Source organism: Artemia sp. Qi Xiang Cuo, chromosome 21, assembly GCF_049724085.1.
Source record: "Artemia sp. Qi Xiang Cuo chromosome 21, ASM4972408v1, whole genome shotgun sequence".
NCBI classification, from domain to species: Eukaryota; Metazoa; Arthropoda; class Branchiopoda; order Anostraca; family Artemiidae; genus Artemia; species Artemia sp. Qi Xiang Cuo.
The window spans coordinates 3526400-3550556 of record NC_142814.1 but is presented as its reverse complement, the minus strand read 5'-3'; the positions used below and the strand labels follow the sequence as shown (position 1 = coordinate 3550556).

The window sequence follows — 24157 nt, the reverse complement described above, 5'->3', positions numbered from 1 at the left end:
GAAAAGAAGGTGTAAAAGTTTTCAATATGACTCACTTTTTAACACTGAAATCCGGAAAGAAAAGGTGAAAACGGCCAAAGCCGAGAAATTAAAAGTGACATCCAACTAGAATCTACGAAGAAACAATTAAGTCATTGTTGGCAATGACAGAAACGTGTAATACTAGCAACAACTATCATATTTCTTCAAAAAACCAAATCTTCATTTTACTTTTTTTTTGTAACGTTAATGGTAGGGTGGAGTCAAAATGACCCCATAACGCTCTTACCTCCTCTGCCTTTGGTGCCAGCTACTCGACTGATTGTATGCTTCAACACCACCAAGTTTCCGGAGAATACACGAGAAAACAGCGCTTTGCTCCTAACGGCATAGGAGAAATACACTCTCAAAGGGTCCTTGGGGTCAAAAAGACCCCACCCTACCATTTAAGGGTTAAGAGTCGAAAGAGATTTGAGGGAAACTAACCCTCCTAAAACGCCCACCTTTTCCCCAAACTCATACCATCAAAATTTTGAGATAGCTATTATGTTCAGCGTAGTTGATTTCAAGATAGAATTGTGTTTTTAAGGAGGGAACTCCCCCACATCCCTCAGGGCAAGTGTTGTAAGTTATGCCCTTGGGGCAGATAAGGTTTTTATAGAACGCGTTGTCGTAGAAACTTCAAAATTGCTCATTCGATTGAAAATGGAAATGGCTAGTGCCCTTTTTAATAGTCGAAAGTTATTGGAAGGCAACTAACACCCTTCCACGCCCACCATTTCCCCAAACATATCCAATCTAAATTTTGAGATAGCCATTTTGTTCCACGCAGTTGAAAGTTCAGGAAATTATACCTTTCACCACGGTAGTCCCCCCACAGTTGTCGGAGAAAGGGTGATGATTTATGACCTGAGGGCATTTATGGATTTTATTGAATGTTTTGTTATAGCAATCTGAAAAAGGGCTCATTTGTTAGGAAATTCAAAGGGCTAGTGCCCTTTTTAATAGACGAAAGTGATTTAAGGGCAACTAACCCCACTCTCACGCCCACCTTTTCCCAAACACATCCAATCAAAATTTTTAGATAGCCATTTTGTTTCACGCAGTTTAAAGTTCAGGAAAAAAATTTTCTGTTCGTTTTATATTGACATAGTCTTTTCAGGGAAGAAGAAAATAATACTTTAAAGCTTTTCTTTTTTTTTAAGACTTTATAATTTGGTCTGCTATTTTTATGCTGGAGAAAAATTTTCAGCAATTTTTAACAACATACACCCTTTTAAAAATCTGGACACAAATAGTAGTGTTTAATTTCGTTTCATACCTCCTCTAGTTGACCTGAAATGGAAAACTTGATACCATTCGCAAAAAAATCTGCTTACTTTCTTTGATAGGTTGGATACACTTACACTATTTTGCCTTGATTAAATTTTAAGAGCAGAAGTAGCCCCGAAAGTTTGAACATAATACCCTTAGTCGTTCTTGGGATACTGCTGAGATGCCTTATTGGGAATTAGCATTAACACAGTGCATTTTGATTTAATCCTAAGGGGACATTTAGTTTTTAAACATAAGGGCAAATGGGAGGGTGGGCGTGGGAGGCGGATTAGTTGCCCTCCAGTCACTTTTGACTATTAAAAAGGGCATCATCCCGTTCTATTTTCAATCAAATGAGCCCTTTTCGAAGTTCCTAGGACAACTCCTTCGATACGAAGTGCCCTGGTCTAAACAACAACACCAACAAAAAAAAAATATCATACATTATACCCACATCGATCTTTACTATAAACATTTCAAGACTTCCAATCACTTTCAACTATTAAAAAGGGCACTAGGCCTTTCGATTTCCAATCGAATGAACCCTTATTGAGTTTCTACGAAAATGCTTTCTATAAGCACCTTATATACTACGTTAAACAAAATGTCGATCTCAAAATTTTGATTGGATGTGTATGGGAAAATGGTTAGTTGCTCTCCCATCACTTTCAACTATTAAAACAAGCACTAGCCATTTTAATTTCCAAACAAATGAGCCATCTTGAAGTTTCTACCAAAACGCTTTCAATAAAAACCTTATAGGTCCCCCAGGCATAACTTACACCCTTTGCCCTGAGGGTGGGGGGGGGGGGGTTGTCATCCTCAAAGACCTAATTTCCAAAACTTTCAACAACGTTTAATAAAATGGCTATCTAAAAAATTTGATTGGACGTGTTTGGGGAAAAGGTGGGCGTGAAAGGGGGGTTAGTTCCCCTCAAATCACTTTCGACTATTAAAAGGGGCATTAACCCTTTGAATTTCCAATCGAATGAGCCTTTTTTGAAGTTTCTACGACAACGCCTTCTATAAAAAAAACTTTATATGCCCCCAGGGCATAACTTATAACCCTTGCTCTGAAGGCTGTGGGGGAGTGTCCTCCTCAAAAACATAATTTTTATCTGGAAATCAACTACGCTGAACAAAATGTCTATCTCAAAATTTTGATTGGATGTGTTTGGCGAAATTGTGGGCGTGGAAGGGGTGTTTGTTGCCTTCCAATTACTTTCGAGTATTAAAAAAGGCGCTAGGCATTCCAATTTCCAATTGAAAGAGCCCTTTTCGAAGTTTCTACGACAACTCCTTTGATACGAAGTGCCCGGGTATGGAAACGAAAAATAAATAATACATTGTGCCAACATCGTTCTTTACTTAGGCAGCGCTATAGCGCTGCCTATGATATGTTCCAAGTCGATGGCTAACCATTGTTGTTTGAGCTGAGAGACTTAATGAAAAAATAGGATGCTCTCGATTAGTATTTCCTGAAATTCATCGCTAAGAAAAGACCAGAATTGATGAAGTCCAGCGGATACCGAGAAATATCTAGTAGTCTCAAGTGTACCACAACCAAAGCATTAGTCCTCTTTGTCATATCTTTCGGAAAGCTACAGTTCACAGTTCAGTTCACAGAGTTGTTTGAACGTGAAGAAACGCCTATCCACAATCTGTATGACGAAATGCGTTGACTAGTAATGATAAACGCCAGCCGTTTTGTCAAGAAAAGTGCTTTGACTGATATTCAGAAGAAGAAAAAAAAATTTTTCTGAGCTCTCCTATTCAAGCGGAAATTTTGTTGCATCCGATAAAGTAGCTTGCGGTGACATCGTGGAAGAATGCCTATCGAAGGTACAAAAAGCTGATGCTCTGAACTTCAAGAGTAGTACCAGAACTGCTTACCTGGCCGCTTGCCGTCATATTGAAGAGAAATCACTAGGTCAAAGTGCCCTTCAGCCTTTTCGGTGCCTGCGGCTGGGTGATTTGAATCGGGAGACAAGAACAAGCGACTTTGTGAAAATCGTTGAATTTATGCCTTTCCGTGTGAATACTGAACCTGCCAGTGACGAATGGAACTTGCTCCAGCTGGAACCGAGTTTGCCTAAGACCATGATTTCATCGAGGATTGACGTTTTTTTGGAACTCGGTTATTAGTCTGAAAAACTATTAAGGACAGACAAAATATCCCTTTGTTTTAAATATAGTAAAAGCAGCTCTCTGCATGTCGCATGGAGAAGTTTGAGAACAGGCCCGAATTAGTCCCTATTACCAGAGGGCTGTTGAATATGAGGCGAAATACGTACCAGAGCTATAAACTATACCTGGAAGCTGAGTGATCTAGACAGACTGAAGAGGAGTCCACTAGGAAAGAAGAAGGGAAGTGAAAAAGAGGAAAAAAGAGGATGTTATATGAGAAGAAGATCATTGAACATCTGGAAAAAGATTTGATTGAGAAGAAGTCAGTTGAAAAGGAGAAGAGACAAGTAGCAGAAAAGCTTCTTCAAGAAGCTAATGGAAGCTGTAAAAAGCAATAGATGCCAAAGACTTTGTAGAAATTAGCCTTGAACAAAATGTGATCGTGGCTTTAATCCGGAAGATGCGCGAAAAAGGTAAGGCAGCCAGAGAGGTTGATCTGATACAGAGCAGGGTAAACAAAAGAAAGTCGTCCTTGATTTTGTCATATTTTGCCAAAAGCAACAAGTAAAGTGGAGTATTTTGTAGTGGTGTATTTATACTGTTATGTTGAAAAACTCATGAAAAAACAAGAAGAATATATGCACCAGTTATGAGAACACCAATTGCCGCTTATTATGTCCACGGACAGTTTCTGAGGTACACATATCGTAAATTTAGGTTCATAATTGGTTCATAAAAAGCCCAATCAAAAGTTCGTAAAGTTCATATTTTTGTTGTCAAAGTTCATATTTTTTCACGAAAAATCTAGCGGGAGGCCTGATGACTTCTTCCCACCGATTTGGGAACGTATGGGTGCCCCACCCATTCGACTGGGGCACAATACATGGGTAAATACAGCGCCACCCTTGATTTGGGCACAGTTTTATTTTGTGTAGTTTCACTTACAATTTAAGAATGTGTAAACAAAAAAAAAATCTCAGCTATGGATCGATCTATTGAGGAGAACAACACTATAAAAATTTATATCCAACTACCCTGTTCCACTCCCCCAAACCGTAGATTCCCCGCTATGACATAGTAGGTGCTTAGGATATTACTTGTATCGCTGCTAATAGTTGTCGGAAAAGTTTCAGAAGATCATATACTTATGAGAACATAAAGATGAATATGTTAATTTAAATACGATACTGCCAATAGCGATGATAAAAAAAACTACATCAATGTAATCATTCAAAATATTGTAATCTTAAAATTTGTTTTTAGGTCCATTTATTTCAAAGTTAGGCTATTTCAAAGTAGTAGCTTTGAATTGTAACTCTGAATGAAAGGTTAAAACCTTTCGTTTTGCGTGCACCATATATCCATGCAGCCATATATTGGGATTCTGATTCCATTATATTCCCACCCATTGCTTTTCGTTTGACCCCATATGAATGGTTTTAAAGCATGATTTTTGGCAATCTCTCATTCTTTTCCCATGAAACATGCCTGGTCATCTCCGCTTTTTTTTCGTGATAGGTCCAATCAGTGGGATCAAACCACATTTTTCGTGCAGCTTATTTGATATATTTAGTTTTAAACTATCCTTTGACAATTCCTATGAAAAATATATAGCATATCGCCAAGGCCATGTAGCATATCGCCAAGGCCATATAGCATATACCAAGGCCAGCGCAACATCGCACGCTCACCCTCTATCTCCGTCTATTTAAAGCCTCACGCCTTAGACCCTTCTAAAAGGTTCCAATTTCCATTAAATCCTTCCTTTCGACCTCCTTCCACCCAATTCGGGGACAATTTACTTTTCGTATGGCACTAAATGGTTGACCGAAAAGGAACATCTTTGGAAATCTGTCATACTCTATCCGCATGTAGTGTCCTAGTTAGACCCCGGCGCCGCGCCGATGAGGGAAGACCGGTGGCGGCGGGGCTGAAAATAGCGCGCCACGTCCCACCGCCGGTAAGATGTCGGTGGCGCGCCACCGGCGCGATCAATGTTGACCGCAAACATTAATGTTTTCATCAGTCTTTCTCAAATCACAGCTTAAATTTACAACAGATTCGAGCCTATTCATGACTTTAAAAATTCACAAGTCGCTGGTTGGGAAACTGGTCTTCTTCGTTATTCATCAAGAGAAGTAGAAATCTGGTAGAAACGAAATGGCTGTAACGTTTCAGAACCCTTGCATAGTATGAGTAGTTGAAGTATCTATTAGCTATGTATTCTTAACATAAATAATTATCAAAATTGATAGTTTCTTTCATCGAGTATCACTGCGTACAAAACTTAAAATGCCGTATCACGAAATTCGTCAGTTATCTCGCTAAAAACTTTGAATATAAATTTGGACTTAGAAGCTTAATTTTTTTATAATGCCCTTTGCCTATATCTGTTTTGACATCTTAAAAACAGTTGATATGAGCGAGTTTGTTATTGATTGTTTTTTTTGCTCTTTTGGATTCCTAAAAAGCCTTCTTGTATTAAAAACTGGTTTTTAATAACAATTTAAAAAAATGTATTTTAAAGTTTTTGGCTTCTTTATAGAATATGTCATGTAGGCTAAGGCTGAATTGCTGCTTTTTTATTGCTTTTGGCTGCTCTTTTGGATATTATTCATTTTTTCTTTTTGGGATTCATTCCAAATTATAAACAGATAAATACATAATATCAGTCAAATTATAAACTGCATCTAAAAGGAGTAAATTTATCAAATTGAAAAATACATGATGAACACTTCACATGAGAACATTTCAATTACAATGAAACAAAAAACACTTAATGGTTTATTTGGTATGAAGAAAAATGAAGTGCCAGCTATTTTCTTAGGTAAAAAATTAAAAGCTCATCCGTTTTAAATGCAATTAAATGAAATAATATGCAGACTGAAGTAGCTCCAGGAAGATGTTGAGATTTTCATCCTAATTTGTCACTTTTAATCCAAGCAAAATGTTAAGACACTTAGTATCACTTATTGAATTTAAGTTTTGATTTCCAAATGCTCACAGGAGTTACCAAATTTGAGAAAGTCGCAACAATAAGTCACATGTGATCAAAATACTCAAAGACTCCTCTTTGATCCCCACCCAGGCTCAAAGCTTCTGCTATGGTCATTTGCATGGAAATCTCCAAAGAGTTTCTTTTTAAAATAGCTTTTAAGCGTAGTTAGGGGTATTTAGCCTTTTTTGCTTTTCTTCAAAGTTTTAAAAAAAAGTGTTTTAATATTCCAAATGTTGCATTTGTTATATGTGTGCATATTTTTGTGCATTTTTGGAGTGATCGATTTTATTAAACCACTATAGATACTTAAGAACGTTGCAACATCTAGTACCCTGAGGTCAAAAGACTCCTCCTTGAACCTCCCAAATTGAAAGCTTTTATTATGACCTGGCCTTTTAATGTAACTTGGGCACTGGACAAAGGGTGCCATTGTCACTCGAGCGCTACGTTAGGTGGGGATGTCGATATCGCTTTCGTCACACCAATTCGTTTTAGTGTGAATCTGCCTGGTACTTATGAATGAATGTTTTCAAAGTTAACCCGTTTCATCAATAAGAAAAAAACGGGTTGGACGCATATGTCCCTTTCCCTTTGGACAAAAAAACCATGCAAGTGCTGTATCAAGTATAACTCACGAAAATATTGTTAATTTTTGTCAAATTTTAAACTTTTTGGCATCCCTGCTTTCAAAAAAAAAAAAAAAAAATCAAGGTACTATCACTTAAATATAATAACTCCCTATGCCCCCCTCTGGATAACATTTTTATAGGATACCGTCTCTGCTTTGAATACAAAAAATAATTAACTTATTGGCACCCCTGCTTTCAAAAAAATCGAGGTATTATCATTTAAATATGATAGCTAATTTCCCCCCCCGGGATACCACCTTGAAAGGATGCCGTCTCTTCTTTAAATAAAAAAAAAATTAACTTTTTGGGATCCCTGCTTTCAATAAAAAAAAATTCGAGATGTTATCATTTAAATGTAATACCTCCCTACCCCCCCCCCTCCCCCTCTGGATACCACCTTGATAGGATACCGTCTCAGCTTTCATTAGAAAAATAATTTACTTAATAATTAACTAGGTCACTATATGGTTCAAACAAACACGCAAAATAACGTTAAACAGCTTAGTGTTCCATGAAAATAAATTGAGGGTACGAGTAAAGGGGTACAAAGACAAGAACAAAAGTATCGAAACTATTCTGTTATACCTCAAGTAACTGAAAAACTTAGTCAGAGTTTCGCCGTGACATTCAATAAGATCCAAAGAATCTAATTAAAAGGGAGCACATACAAAAGCCAAATTAGGCCAGTAGCCTATGAGAAATCGCAAAATACCCAAGACAATGAACAAGTCCTAATGGGGGGCCCTGGTTCCAGGGTTGCCAGAAAGTCAAACAAAAAACAAGCCCTAGGCTTTGAAAAACAAGCCAAAATACGCCCCCGAGCCTTTGAAAACCAAAACTGCCATCATAGTCAGTTTAAAAATTTCTAAAATTGCCGAAATTTGTGTGTTTCACAATAATTATTGGTGATGAATTCAAAAAAAAAATTGGTACTCGCCACGGTGTTAACTACAACACGCAACTTGTCCCATTAGTTCGAGTAGATAATTTATGGATAAGTTTTTTTGTCCGGCCATTTCAAACTTAGCCCCATTCGATAAAAGCACGGCAAAAAGGGGGTCCCGGCTAAATAAAACTTTGCACAAATATCTCAAAACAAATACAGTCCAAACTTTTTGTTAATTCCTTAACCTTTTTCAAAATCCTCGTCATTTCGTCAATGAGAAAATAATTGTATTAGGAAAGTGCTACAAATTGAAGCACATGCTACAGTGCTACACATGATGAAATAGTGCTAAAATAGTTCTTTTGTGCTAAAGTCAGAAAAAGTTTTGCCCCTAATCTAATTCTACTTTTACCTTGCTTGCTTACCCTTCGTTTATCCTGCTCCGCTTTTACGGAAGAACATCGATTTATGTGATCTGCCAAAATTAATCTGTTTTTAGCTGCAGTTTTAAGCATCATAATGGTTTTTTATCATAACTCTTTTTATTAACTTTTAGAATCCAATGAATACGCTGTTAACAACCACAAGTCGAAGACATACAATATCTTTGGTTTATTATCACATAAAAATTTTTGGTACACGTTATTCGGTGCAACTGCAACACAATATTTATAGATAACTGTATGATTGAAGTCAGGCCTAAAAAAAAAACGTGAGAACGGGGTTAATACAAAAGCCTTCGTAATCCCAAGATGAAATAATACGTTCAGATAAAAGACAAAAACAAGAAAGAAATGCACTTAGATCCGTAAGGCACTAAGAGATTTAAGACTCAAAGGAGGCTAGGATATAATCTAGATCGACTCCATCGGTAATTTGGTAAACGCTTATTGTGTTCAGCCCATTTATAACCCAACTCCTGACTAGAATTAAAATATCTAATTATTTTACAAATGAAGAACAGAAATTAGTGATGGGCAGGGCTGAGGCAATATGGAAGACATTTTAGCCAAAATTGATCATTATTATTAACGAGAGCACTAAAGAATACAGCCACTACCTGGCAGCCATTAGAAGTCTGGGATCCAATTTATATACCCGAAAATACCACTGAAAAGAACTGAATGGTACGTTTGGTAAACACATATATGATTCTATATCAGAACAAGGGACAAGAGCAGCACTAATAAATACTTTTTACTCTTTCTAATTGTAATACTTGTTTCACTCAAAAAATGTATCCTTCAACTCTCATAGTCCCATATATAGGCCTAGGACATATGTTTATACAGGACAACAAAAACGCAGAAACTACATAATTATTTCTTTACAACATACAACATGTTTTTATTAATCATATTATAAAGTTCATTTCCAATGTTATCAATATTCATAAATTTGTTTAAATAATGTTTGATATGCCCTATATAAGAAAGTCTTCTACAATCAGATATAGATCCAATGGTTTTGGCAGGTTAATAAACTTGTTTAAAAGATGTATACAATTCAAAAGTTGGTATAGTGATGGATGAGCACACTATTTGATTTGGTATTAGCCTACAGTTGGGGCTATTGAGAAGGAAACATTTAAGATAGGAATTGTTCCTTAAAAATATGAAACAAAAAGGTAGTTGAAAAGGTGCCTCCATTATACTTTATCCCACCCCTCTAATGTGCAAATGTATTGCCAAAATTGTATATTTCCCATCTGTTTTTCTGTTTCTTGACTTCATCAATATTTATTTAATTTAAAGAAAACAAGGGTTTAAACAAGAGTGATGCATGGCAAAATGCATGGGAAACATATGAGTAAGGCTATATACTTGCAGATTAGGGGAAGGGGTAAATTATACTGGAAGTGCGTTCAAAATAGCTTAACTACTATTTTTCTCCATAATTTTAAGTGATAATTGTTTTTTTTATATGTTTTTTATTCAGTAACTCTGATTTAAGATTAATTGACCTTGATTTCTGTTTTGGTAAATTTCTATTTTAGTGGCCTTTTGCTGTCTTGGAAAATATTTAAGTCAGGTGAATGAATCTTTCAAGAATGCATCAAGATATTAATTAATAATCTCTTAGGAAAATATTTTGAAATAACTTACCTCCACCTCCTCCTCCTTTTAGAAGGCACTGATATTTGATGACCTTAAACAATCCTTGTGAAACCTTGCAAATTAAATAAGTATAGATAACACATTTTGATTGTAATTCAACTTTGCATTTTGATTTGTAATTCAACTTCAAAATAGCTTAACTACAATTTTTCTTTATACTTTTAAGTGATAATAGTTTTCTTTATATGTTTCTTATTCAGTAGCTCTGATTTAAGACCAATAGACCTTGATTTCTGTTTTGGTAGATTTCTAGTTTAGTGGCTTTTTGCTGCCTTGGAAAATATTTGAATTAGATGAATGAATCTTTCAAGAATGGATAAAGATATTAATTAATAATCTCTTAGGAAAATATTTTGAAATAACTTACCTTCGTCTTCTTCTCCTTATAGAAGTCACCGAAGTTTAATTACCTATAACACTCCTTCTGAAACCATGTAAATTACATAATTATTGATAAAACATTTTGATAGTAATTCGAATGCACTTCCTCCCCCCACCCCCAATGTGCACAAATATAGGCTAGCCTAGCCCAAATTCTATATTTCCAATATATTTTCTGTTTCTTGATTTTGTCATTATTGATTCAATTTTTGGGCAGATTGTTAAGACAAGAGTGAGTGTAAAAATAAGCTTAAAATATGCATGGTAGAATCCCAGACTAGCTACTTTTTGATATCATGGAAGAATTAAATTAGGAAAACAAAACTTTCAGTGATGAATCCAGGGCCAAAAACATGCTCTGGGAAGGTATTGCCATTCTACTATGTTAAACCCCTTCTGATTTCTAAGTCTTTGAATATTGAACATTATATTATATCTTAATTTTGAGTTTCTTTTTCTCTAGTTTTAGTTTGAAAATCCAATTCCTGTAATTAGAGTAGAATTTTAAGCCATATCAATGGTTTTTTCCTAATTTTAGGAAATGTATTTCCAGATCTTTGAAACTTCCCAAATTTAGATTGAGCAAATTTGTAAAGCTGAAAATAAATTTTTTTTACTTTTTTTTAAGCAGAAGATCTCTTTTACGTGGTTTCACATTTATAAAACAAAGGTTGTTAAAGGTCATCAAAGGTCAGTGCCCTCTATTGGGGATAGGTGTAGAGATGGGTACTTCAAAATATCTTTCAAGGACATACTTTAGTCTGTAAGCCCATCCCAGAAAGCTTCATTTTTGTTACCTAACCCCTTCCCAAGATAGCAACGAATAGCTTGTCTAGAATTTTACCATATATATTTCAGACTATATATTTGCATGGGCGCCCATAAGGGGGGATAAGGGGGGGGCACCTTCACCTTAGTACTCTTAGCATCATTAGTTACAGTAACTGCAGTTATAGTACTAAAAGTATACACATAGTGCCTTCTGGCTAGTTCAAAATCCCCCACAATGTACTCTTAAAGATCTAACTTATTAATATAAGTTGTTCTTGAGATATTGCTTTGTCACCTTTTTGAGTCCACATGCTCATGTTTTGTTTTGATTTAGTTCAATGTCTGCCTAAATATGTCTTGTATTTGATTACTGAGGATGTTGTTATATTCTCTTTGGACTATTGCTCTGAGGGTCGTGGGGGGGGGGCATTCTCAAAGTCATGATTTCTGGACCTTTAAACTATGCTGAACAAAATGGCTATCTCAAAACATTGATTGGATGTGTTTGGGGAAGTGATGGATGTGGGGGAGGGGGAGCTGGGTGCCCTCCATGAGCCGCTTTTGAAGTTTCTACGACCTGTCTGTCCATAAGAAGTACCCTGGTTTAAAATAACAACCAATACATTGTGCTTATATTGCTCCTTACTTAGGCATCACTATTTTACTGACAATGATGTTTTGTCTTAAGATTTTAATACAGCCTTAGAAGTGCCAATTAGACCAGGTAAGCCCCCCTATAATTCAGCCTATGGGTACCAATGTATATTTGCACATTAGGGGGGGGGGGTAAAGTATGATAAACTTTACAGTTAAAAAGTGTTAATTACAACAGTCTGGAGAAAGACATACAGAGAAGGAAACATGTTAAGAAAACAATCCATAATATGCAGAATAATTGTAGATAATAAATATTGCATGTATCTCAGCTATACTTTATCCCTAACTCCTTCCCCTAATGTACAAATATATAACCCAAATTAGATATTTTCAATGCATTCTGCCTCCCATCAGTAACTTGTTTTTCTGGTTTTGTTTTGTCATAGTTGATTAAATTTACTGGTACAATGGATGAATTTCAGCCATGTATTTGCAAATTAAGGGGGGTGGCCTGGGGGTAATGTATAGCAGGGCTACAAGCAAGATATCAGCAACAATTATTTCTGTATATTAATTATCAAGCAAGAATTGTTTTCTTAACATGTTTCTTCTCTAGGTGTATACCAATACAAGTAGGAAAACATGCATATTAAAAAGTAAAAATTATTTTCTAGACATGATTTTTTTAGCAACAACCCCAAATCTAGACTAAAGTCCCAATTCTAGGCCACAAAAAGATTGGGCCAGATCTGTCAAATATATAAAAAAAAGGATAGATCTGCATAAAATTCAAGTCTTGTCTTAATTTGAGCAGCAATAAAATTCCTTGTAACTTGTAAAACTCCAGAGCCTAACTAAACGCACTAAACACACAGAACTAAACGCAGAGCCATCTCAGCCATGCAGAAATAAATTCCTAATTGAGAAGCGTTTCAGAATAGAAAGCGTTCCACGCGCTAAAGGAGGGCTCTTGTTTTTTTGGTGCATAGCCACGGCTGAGCCACCGTGATTTTAGAATTTGTGTCTGGTTCCAAACTCTCAGTCAAAGTAAGCCCATTTTTGTACAAAAAAAGCCCACTTTCCCGCCCAACGGCCCCCAGGCCCACTCCAAAATTCAGCCCGCCCCTGACGGCTAAAACAAGCCCACGGGGCAGAAAACAAGTCCATCTGGCAACACAGCCTGGGTCTATCAAAATATTTCAATGGTTTCCCAGGGAATTTGATATCATTTTCTTCTGTCTCCACTCCAAATTAAAAAAAATAATTATCTTTTTGGCATCCCTGCTTTGAATAAAAAAAATGAGATATTATCATTTAAAAATGATCGCCCTCAATCCCCCCCCCCTATAGGCAATAATTTACAATTTATTTATGAAGCATGTTTTTGGGGTGACTTCCAGTTCAATATTTATTTCCCCAACCTTGTACATAGCTTAGTCTATAGCTAAATTTTGTCTCAATAGAAGGGTTTTTTTTGGGGGGGGGGGTAAAAATGTTTCAGAAAGAAAATTGTATTTTCTATCAAGGTTCAACAGTTGAGTATTAACATTAAGAAAATCTTATCAAAAACAGCAAAAAAAAAAAAAATCTGCAAATTTACAATTCAGCCGTAGAAACAATCTGTCGGCTGTCAATTTCAAAATCCGACTGAAGGCTGAATCTGTATAGTAGTGAATGCGTTCTATAATCCTATTCAACTTGAAAATAAAATTCTTGACTACGAATGATGTAAGAAATAGCGATTAGGAAACTGCATTCGAAATGACTTAAACTCATTTCATAAAGACGATTCTTTTTTTTGTCAACATATGAAGAACTGTGTATATTACAATATTTGCAATTGCATATTGTATCTGTCTGGTTTTTATGCAAAGTAACAAAAGAGACGAAAATTAATGAACAAGAGAGTAGTGAAGAATTATGGTATGAAGTAATATTTGGCCGGGAAAGTCACTGGTGATAAATCGCTCGGGGTGGCACCGTGATTGCGTGATTTTCGGGGATTCGGGGAACAAAATTTTTTTCGGGGTGACGCATAGATTTTTGGGAAAATACCTAGCGATCTAAAATCCGCTAGGGTGACGCACAGTTCTTTCGGGGATTTTCGGGAAAAAAGAAAAAAAAAGAAGGAAAGTAGAAGAAGAAAGAAATGACGAAGAAAGAAATTATGGTATGCAAAGTGATAAATCGCTAAGGGTGACACCGAGATTGGGTGATTTTTGGAGAATCGGGGACCCAAATTTTTTTTCGGGTTTACGCATAAATTTGCGAGAAAATACCCGAGAATTCGGGGATAGTGAAAGCCCTGTTCGATTTTCTATCGAGAACATGGAAATATTAAACCACACGAGAAGAAAAAGGAAAGTAGAAGAAGAAAGAAATGACGTTATCTTTTAAGAGAAGAAAATTAATGAACTAGAGAGTAGTGAATAATTATGGTATGCAAAGTGATAAACCGCTAGGGGTGGCACCGTGATTGCGTGATTTTCGGGGATGTTCGGGAAAAAATAAAAAAAAAGAAGGAAAGTAGAAGAAGAAAGAAATGACGTTATCTTTTAAGAGAAGAAAATTAATGAACTAGAGAGTAGTGAAGAATTATGGTATGCAAAGTGATAAACCGCTAGGGGTGGCACCGTGATTGCGTGATTTTCGGGGATTCGGGGAACCAATTTTTTTTCGGGGTGACGCATAGATTTTTGGGAAAATACCCGAAAATTCGGGGATAGTGCAAGCCCTGCTTGATTTCTAATCAGGCAAATCGAAATACTAAACCACACGAGAAGAAAAAGCTCCGACATTGCGGTTGATGCAATAAAGAATTGCCGCAAAATTAATTTGAAGTCGACTGAACGCCGCCGCCTCTGCCGGTGGTGGTGCGGTTGCGGCGCGCCGGCAGAGGTACGACACTTCGGCGGCGTTTGACTGGGCCTCTCGTTAGCGGCGTTCGGTCGATCCGTCGGCGCGGCGCCGGGGTCTAGTCCTAGTTATTTTTTTATCTCATAATAGACCTAGAAAGCGGGATAGAACCATAAAATTTACATTTCCATTTAAAGGTGATGAACGACTGACCACTGCTAAATTTTTGGAGAGATGGCAGTAACCGCGATTTTTCAGGGGGTAAAAATTCACTCCATTTTCTTCTGGGAACGCATTTTTTTTGGCTGTCCGTCGACGGTTTCAGAGCCATACATGACGTTACCATGGATTTCAATATTTTATTCTTAGTTCCAAAAGTAATCTTCCTATTCTTCAAAAAAATATCGACTGACAAAAGGTACAACTTGAGGTTTGGAATATGGTCAGTCAAACACGCACCTAAAACTTAGACAATTTTTTGGGAAAACATTTAGTAGATCTCCTCTGCCTTTCGAAGTACGCGCTTTTCGGAACCATACCTTGACGCTGTCATTAATTTAGATACCAGTATTCTAATCTTGATTCGCAGACTTATCTTTTTTTCAAACTTCTTCAAATTGCGAAAAAAACACTCTGTGTCTTAGCTGTTCTGCTTTTTACATCTTTACTGAATCCAACATCTTTAACTATACCGCTACCCAGGTAGTAAAGCCACCACTTGATCAATTTTCTCGTTACCTAACTTCATTTCTTCATCCTTTTTTTATTTCTTGTTTAAGTGACTTAGTCTTCTTACCGTTAATTTTCAAGCATCTTCCCGCATCCTGAACTTTTAAAATCTCCCAAAGCCTCACTAACATTTTTATCTAAAACACTCAAATTTTCTGCATAGCCTAAGCCTAGGAGAGTTTAACCTTCCCATTTGCTTCTATGTTCTCCCATAGATCTTGTTCTGCTGCTTAGGACAAAGGGACAAAGTCCACCGAAATAACTTATAATATCAGGGTTAGTATAGAACCCTGCTCAGTTCATGATACAGCTGCTTATTTAATGAAATCTCCTTGTTTTTTTTTTGTTTTTTTTTTTTTTTTTTTTTTTTTTTTTTTTATGAAGCGAACTCTTTACATGTTAAGTGTTTAAATCTTTCACGTTAAGGTATCTTTTTCATAATCTCCCTCATACAGGCAATGGAGCCTTTGTGGGTATTCGTAGATTGTTGTGTAATTTTTGTACTGTTATATGGAAAATAAATCTATATCTACCTCACTTCCTACCTTAGTTGTAGTAGTAGTAGTAATAGCAATTAATAAAAAAAAAAACAGACAAAATCAATCGGTAGCACGCCAAAAGCCTCGCTTGCGAGGGTTTGCTACTAACAAAGAATAGTGGCACACCCTCGCAAGTGACGCTTTTGGTGTGCTACAGATTGATTTTGTCTCTGTTTTGTGGATAATAAATTGCTAGTACTACTACTAAGGTAGGAAGTGACCACAGCAGGACCTTAACCACAGCAATATTAATCTCGTACATAGCACTAATTACTTTAATGGATTCATGTGGTATATCATACAAGGATAGGACCTTGTTCTTTTTGTGTCTTCGCGAAAACACTTTTAAAATTTATTTTAAGTATAAATTTGAATTTGTGTTCCAATTTTGAGCTAAAATATTTACTGGTGTCAATCTAATTACGGGAAGGGTCGAAAATCTTTTAAAAGATTTTAAAAATTTAAAAGCCACAGGCTTTTAAATTTATAAAACAGTGGTAGAGAGCCAAAAAACAACAACAAAAACACGAAGAAAGAGACAAAAAAGAATGAAAGTCAGAGAGAGAGAGAGAGAAGGAAGGCGGAAGAGAGAGAGTTTGAGAGAAGGAAATGCAGGTTACTTTTAAAGTCTCGTTGCTTTTTCTAGTTAGTATTGCATTATTTCGTTATAGAAATCTCGTCACTATTGTTCGTAATACTATTATAATCATGGTGAATGCTATTTTATTTAATTGTTAATACGTATACAGATCATACAATTAGAGTGGGAGGGATAGATGGTCATTTGGGTTGTGACTATTAGAGGATGTTTTGCAGGATCCGGGAAATCAAATCCAAAATGTCGGTCCTCAAGAGGCAAGGGGCAAGACCCAAGAATATTATGGATAGGGGTACAAGAATAAATAATAACGTTTAAGCATCATTTTAGCGAAATTGTCCCTTTTAGCAAGTATTTATGAATCTAATCCTCAAATTTAAGTGGGAAGGGAGGTGAGTTCAAGATCCTGCCCCTCCCAAGGCTATATCCAGTAATTTTGTTGAGGTAAAGGTAAAGGTAAAGGATGCGGCACTAGACCCTTAAGGTCCAAACCGGCGGTGCTGATCTCCGTTTCGTGGCCCTTCAGCCAGGAAGTGCAATGGGGGGCTGGGGGCCAGCCAACCTATGCTTTCGCAAACCCTTCCTGCTTACCTTCCCCAGATCTCTCCAGGTACCCATTTAGAGCTGGGTTGACTCTGGCTAAGCTTACAGGGTCACACCACTGACCCGCGTCCCAAACTAAGAAACTAACCACACCAGGGATCGAACCCGAATTCACGGATTCTCAGCCCAGCGCGCGTCCACTTAGCCAGAACGGATTTTGTTGAGAATTTTGTTGAGGGGAGGGGTACGATTTCTTTTAACGCATGAAAAATTCGTTTGCATGTATTTTTGTTACGTTTTTACGTGTCAGACAAACCTTTTTTAGGGGACAGGTTCAAACCCTGCAATCCGCCTTCTCCTAGATACAGCCTTACCCCGAATAGGTTAGACATGGATTAGCACCCAAAAATTTGTCTGAGGATCACTCCCACAAATTTTGGTCAGATCTTAACATGTTAAAGTACTAATAGCATAAAAAAAAATCGCACTCCCCTCCCCCCTGAAGCCATTTTAGGTTTATTCATACCTGGAAACTACTGTTTTCTGAGATTTTTCTCTTGGTAGTTTCAAAATTATGAACTTTTTAGGGCAGAACCACATTTTTGTAAGCGCTGCCACTCTGAGTCGTAAAAACAAATAAACAAAACTAATTAGATAAATTTTACAATTAATTTTGTCTGTAAAAGTTAAAACATTACCTATCGTTCGGTTCCCAAATGGAACTACACCATCAAAGAAAACCTAACCCTTCTTAAGCTGTTTGTTACCATATTTTTTTAGCTCAATTTTGCTGATTTTTTTTCGAGATTTTTTTTATTTATTTATTTTGGCATCTACCACTACAAAAAAATGCATAACAGGGCAGGCAGCACTTCCTTCATTAAAAATTGAATCCTCGATTTTTCCTACTTTTTAAAGATATTTATAGCTATGTACGCTTCCACTTAACCAAATCAGTTTTCATTGCCACTGTCCTTGGTATTCTAATGAAAAAAAACTGCATAGCAGGGCCTGAATATATTGTTATTTATATTGTTTTCAAGGCTGCTATGTTAGAAAGGGACCAAGTAGAATCGGATCTACAGCACCAGTGCAGTGTTTTGGGTGCAAAACTAAAGAACGAACAAGAAAAATTGGATAATACCTTGTCAGTAATCAAGCAGAAAGATGAGCAGATACAACAATTAGACCTTTGCAGAAAGAAAGCAATTCTGGATGAGACTCGTTGCAGATCCATTGCCAGTAACTTAGATGATGTGAGACAGAAGCAAGAGATAGAAATGGAAAAATTGTTAAGAGAGAAAAAAGAGCTGACAGAAAAGGAACGAAAAGCTCGGTAAGCCATACTTTCTCTTTTTTCCTATTTTTTCCTTTTTTTTTGGTTCTCTTCTTCTCTATTTTTCCAGTTACTGTCTTGGGCAGGGTTAGGAATATTTAAATTTCTGTAACAAAATTGGCAGGTCCTTTTCATACAAATTTGTTCTGCTATAACCACTGAAATTTATTGGCCCTCAATGCGTGTCTTATTGATTATTTGTCACTAAATAAATGTAATTTTTACAGGGTTGGGGAATTGTCGTGGTTTTGTTTTCCCCTTTTTGTGAAGTAATATATTTCTACTTCTATTTGGAAAATTTTCATGATGACTTCTTAAATATTTAATAAAAATTTTGTTTTGATTTGTAGTTGTAAAGTTTTCTTTGTGTAGTCACCATTCTGACTTAGGTATTCTCCCCTAACGCTTTTTAGTGCTCTAATTAATTCTCTCTCTCTCTCTCTCTCTCTCTCTCTCTCTCTCTCTCTCTCTCTCTCTCTCTCTCTCTCTCTCTCTCTCTCTCTCTCTTTCTTTCTTTCTTTCTCATTTTCTCTGTTTTTATTTCTATTTTATCTCTTTCCTCCTTTTCTATCGTCTTTATTTTTATTTCTTTCTACTACTGTTTCATAAATTTAGCAGTCTGAGTCTCTGAGGGACTTTTGCAAGATTAATGGTCACAGTGTGCAGATATTGCCTTACTTGAAAGTCACTCTTGCTCTAGGTTCTGTGCAGAAGAAATTTTAGTGTGATTTGCAATATTCATGGATTAGAGCATTCAGCAATATTATCTCCATTATATTCTCATACGAGCCCTCAAAATGAAAAGGATCTCTTTCATGGCTGTTGCTGATGTGTAGGAAAACGTGCCAGAAAAATGACTGTTTGAAGACTGTTTAATTTAGCAATTAAATTGCTTTGACAAGCGAAAATTGCGGCCGTGTGAACATCTTTATGAACATAGTCTTACATATCTACAATGACGTCGTGTGTGTTGTAAAATTAGCTATCTCGCAACAGTTCTTTCATTTTGGAAATGAGTCACTTGGTGCAGCCAGGCCAAAAGAATGAGGTCGATGTTGCAAGATCTAATGGTCAAGTGTCTTTGCAGCTTGCAATTCAAGCCTGGCACGAGCAAGGTGGTGCAGTTCCATTTAGAGGGCTTTTAGAAAAATAGAGGCGGACACACATATAAGTTACATATACACATATAAACATTAAGAGTAATAGCAGAGGCCCTTCAAATCATACCTCCTCCCCAAAAATTCTTAATTCATCACCGAGAATAGGGTTGAACCTGTGCCATGCCTGGTCTTGGTATCAGGATTAATGCATAAGGAGTCTTGAAGTTATTCCTGCATACAAAAGGAACAGCATTTGGACACGTGATCTCCTCCTCCCCTCCCCCCAGAAAAAATCTCCGTATTCTTACGATTTTTCCGTGTAATTTCCGTGTGATTTTTCCGTGTAATCTAATTGTTGCTGTTTTTTTTTTTGTTTTTTTTTTAAGTCATGCCCTCAGTTCAAGACCGATTCAATCAGCAAGTGGAGTTTGAACACTATGACCCCTTTTCCCTGGATGCGGCCTTTTACCTACCATTACAACGTTGAGACTAAATATAATACTAGGCTCGAGGGAGGATCAGTTGCATAGGAAATTCCAGAAAGGAAATAGGCTACTGAAAGGCGAAGAAGTAAATGTGTTGGTAAAGAAAATGAAATGGTTCGCAATTCGAATGCAATTTTACAACAACTGCAGAGGATTTTGCCCTGACTTTCTTGAATTTTGCCCAAACATCCCATTTTTGGAAGTTCCCTGATTTCCTGTTTTATTGACATGTACTTGGGATCAATGATAATGCTGACAAAGTTCGACATACCATAATAGCTTCGGAGAATGATTGCATTTGTAGAATATCTCCTCGTAATTTTTATTTTTATTTTGTTTCACTTCGCCATCAGCTGGCGATATACCGCTTGTCGTGGCATTCTCTCCTTTTCATTTTAAAATACCTTTTATAGCTTTCTCTTAAAGCAACTACGAGTAACTATTTATTTTTTGAGAAGCTTTATAGAAGCTAAATACCTTTATAGAAGCTTTATGAGAAGCTTTATAGAAGCTAAATACCTTTATAGAAGCTAAATACCTTTATAGAAGCTTTACGAGAAGCTTTATAGAAGATTTTTGAGAATCTTTATAGAAGCTAAATACCTTTATAGAAGCTAAATACATTTATAGAAGCTTTATAGAAGCTAAATACCTTTATAGAAGCTTTTTGAGATGCTTTATAGAAGTTAAATACCTTTATAGAAGCTTTATAGAAGCTAAATACCTTTATAGAAGCTTTATGAGAAGCTTTATAGAAGCTAAATACCTTTATAGAAGCTTTTTGAGAAGCTTTATAGAAGCTAAATACCTTTATAGAAGCTTTATGAGAAGCTTTGTAGAAGCTAAATACCTTTATAGAAGCTTTTTGAGAAGCTTTATAGAAAAGATAATTTCTTAAACCACATTGGCCTGACATCACATAAAGAAAGAAAAACTAGCAAAAATGGGGTTTTTATAGGCAAAATGACGATACTGAAAAAACAAAGCGAATATTTCGAGAGGACAAACGCCTCTCTCCTTCAGCGCGAAACGAAACGATGTATCAATAAAAGCCAAAAATTAAAAGAATTAAAACCAACTACCTAACAACCATAAAAGCGAGTTATTCGCCAATATCCGCGATTTGCACAAAATCCAAAAAACATGAACTGCCATCGACGGATACTAGCGAGCAGCTGACAAATGAAAGGAATCAATTCATTCACTCGAAAAAATAAAACGAACCTGCAATTAAATAAGTTGGAAAACTATGTCGTTTGATTTCGGATTTTAATTAAGGCATTTCTTGCAGACACCCTTTGAGACCTAAGGGGTTGTTCATGTGTTTGATTAGATGACTGGGAGACTGGGAAACAACCCCTTAGGTCTCAAAGGGTGTCTGCAAGAAATGCCTTAATTAAAATCCGAAATCAAATGACATAGTTTTCCAACTTATTTAATTGCTGGTTCGTTTTGTTTTTTCGAGTGAATGAATTGATTCCTTTCATTTGTCTGTTGCTCGCTAGTATCCGTCGATGGCAGTTCATGTTTTTTTGGATTTTGTGCAAATCGCGGATATTGGCGAATAACTCGCTTTTATGGTTGTTAGGTAGTTGGTTTTAATTCTTTGAATTTTTGGCTTTTATTGATACATCGTTTCGTTTCGCGCTGAAGAAGAGAGGCGTTTGTCCTCTCGAAATATTCGCTTTGTTTTTTCAGTATCCTCATTTGGCCTATAAAAACCCCATTTTTGCTCGTTTTTCTTTCTTTATGAGCTTTATAGAAGTTATATACCTTTATAGCCTCAGCTAGGTAGTCATGCCTCAAGGCAGCAGTGTCGAGCAAAACTCTTTGTTTGGTATTCTTTGTGGGGAATTCCAAAATGTAGGTGCTGGTGAGTAGCACTGATGAGATATTTTTACTCCTTAGTTCTACTCCAACCCGTTAAAACTGTTCTTATCGTTTTATTCTTGTACATTAGCATTTATTTCGGTGGGTGGGGGAAGAGGGCTTGACAAAAAAAAATCGAAGAATAGACGAAATATATGAAAAACATATGAATCAAACCATAATACCGTAGGGCTTATTGTTTGGTTTTTTTTTGGGGGGGGGGGAGGAAGGAGGGAACATGTCCGAAATTCTTTTCCTTCTGAGTACGTGAATGACTTCACGTACAACTATGTTGATACCCTTTTTATGTACTTGATCTATATAATATATAGATCCCTCTGAAAAAGACTGGATTGAATATTGTTCAAACTAGACAGGCATATTTTACGTTTTTACGTATTTTACTGACATATTTGACGACGGCTTGCAATTTTCTATATTCTTTTTTTCTATCACGTCCAGCACGTGGAACAACTATACTTTATCTTAGCCTTAGCTAGGAAGTCATGCCACAAGGCAGCAGAGTGACGAACAAAACTCTTTTTTTGGTATTCTTTTTGGGGAATTCCAAAATGTAGGTGCTGGTGAGCAGCACTGGTGAGATATTTTTACTCCTTGGTCCTACTCCAACCCATTAAAACTGCTCTAATCGTTTTATTCTTTTACAATAGCATTTATTTCGGCGAGTGGGGGAAAAGGGCTTGACAAAAAAAAATCGAAGAATAGACGAAATATATGGAAAACATGAAGAATAGAAAAAAATCGAAGAATAGAAGAAATATATGGAAAACATGAATCAAACCATAATAATGTAGGGATTAGTTTTTTTTTTGGGGGGGGGGGAGGCAACATTCCCGAAATTCTTTTCCTTCTGCGTACGTGAATGACTTCACAATACTCCGCATGCATTTCTCCTAATCCTCAGACCTAGTTTTGGCACCCTTCCCTATGTAGAAATAATACTAAAAGTATTAAATAATGGTTTTCACATCAAAACCATTTTGTTCTATTTGGAGGCTAATGATCATTGGCCCTTGGTAGCATATTTCTTGTAGATCTTTGGAAGTTGTGGGTTCGAATTTAGATTGAAGAGGCCCAAACCTTAAAATACGTGATGTTGAGAGTATTTGATTGGACTATAAAAAGTCAGAAAATGTTGGTCAGAAAATGTTGGTCAGTCAGAAAATGAATGGCTATCGTACGTGTGAACACCTCTAAGCGAGTACATAAAAAGGGTATCAACAATTTTAATATCCCCTATGAAGTAGCTCCTGCTTTGGTACGTTGCCTAAAATTGTTCTTTTTTTTCAGTAATTCCTTAATGTCCTATAGAACTTGAAATCTATTTAAAATGTGGATACTACGAGAGAAATTGTTACCTTCAGTGTGGGCTTCAATTAGTGTCATATCGACTAATTTGTTTTATTTAAACAAAATTTTCATCAAAACGCAGGAGTGCCTTGGTACATTTGTGTGTTGCGCGTTTTGAACTATGTCATTTTCAGGGAGTCATTTTCAGGGAGTTATTTTGAACTATGTCATTTTCAGGGAGACTGTTGAAAAGGAGCAAAGCGCTTTGTCAAAGTTGAAGGGGCATTTTGAAGAGTTGACTGTTCGTCATGACGAACTTCTTAAGAGAATTGAGCCATTTATGGTGAGTTTTTTTTTAGATATATTTACGTTTTTATTTGGAAGTATAAGTAACACGAATAAACAGTCAATAAGCAATTCCATCCTGATTTCAAATAATAATTTCAACTATAATAAACCCTGAAAATTGATGAAAAATATTGAGTAATCTTAAATTTGTAAAACTGTTCATTTTTTTAAGTAGGCCACGGAATTTGTTCAGTCAACCCCAAAAACTAAATTATTTTGATTGGGCCGACTAGCCGACTAGAAAAGTCGATAATACTGACCCCTGAATGGGAATATTGTTGTAACTTTACAACGGGAACACAATATTGTAATAATTGCTAATGGAATAACACAATTAAACACCTAGCAGGTCACATACTTGGCTCGTGCATTCACTCAAAATAATAAGGGAGCACTCAGGAGCGCGTAGCACCTCAAAATAATAAGGGAACACTCAGGAGCTCGTAACACCTCAAAATAATAAGGGGGCACTCAGGAGCACGTAGCACCTCAAAATAATAAGGGGGCACTCAGGAGCGCGTAGCACCTCAAAATAATAAGGGAGCACTCAGGAGCGCATAGCACCTCAAATAATAAGGGAGCACTCGGGAGCGCGTAGCACCTCAAAATAATAAGGAGCGCGTAACACTCAAAGAACGGGAGTG

The 24157-nt window shown here is 36.5% G+C and overlaps 2 protein-coding genes across 3 annotated transcripts in view; both read left to right on the top strand.

The window, feature by feature from the left end:
- The window catches only part of LOC148939157 (uncharacterized), a 459905-nt gene that overhangs the window by 189936 nt on the left and 245812 nt on the right, over positions 1–24157 (top strand). The window lies entirely within an intron of this gene.
- Positions 1–24157, top strand: part of LOC148939163 (uncharacterized) — a 121784-nt gene that overhangs the window by 91413 nt on the left and 6214 nt on the right. The window contains exons 8-9 of one of the 2 annotated variants that reach the window (XR_016143514.1): positions 18108–18400; positions 23360–23508. Coding sequence is in view for 1 of the 2 variants with exons in the window: in XM_089106545.1 (XP_088962671.1) it covers positions 18108–18400; positions 23403–23508 (399 nt within the window). In the remaining variant the exon portion in view is untranslated. The remainder of the gene's footprint in view (positions 1–18107; positions 18401–23359; positions 23509–24157) is intronic. The other variant, XM_089106545.1, reaches the window with a different exon arrangement.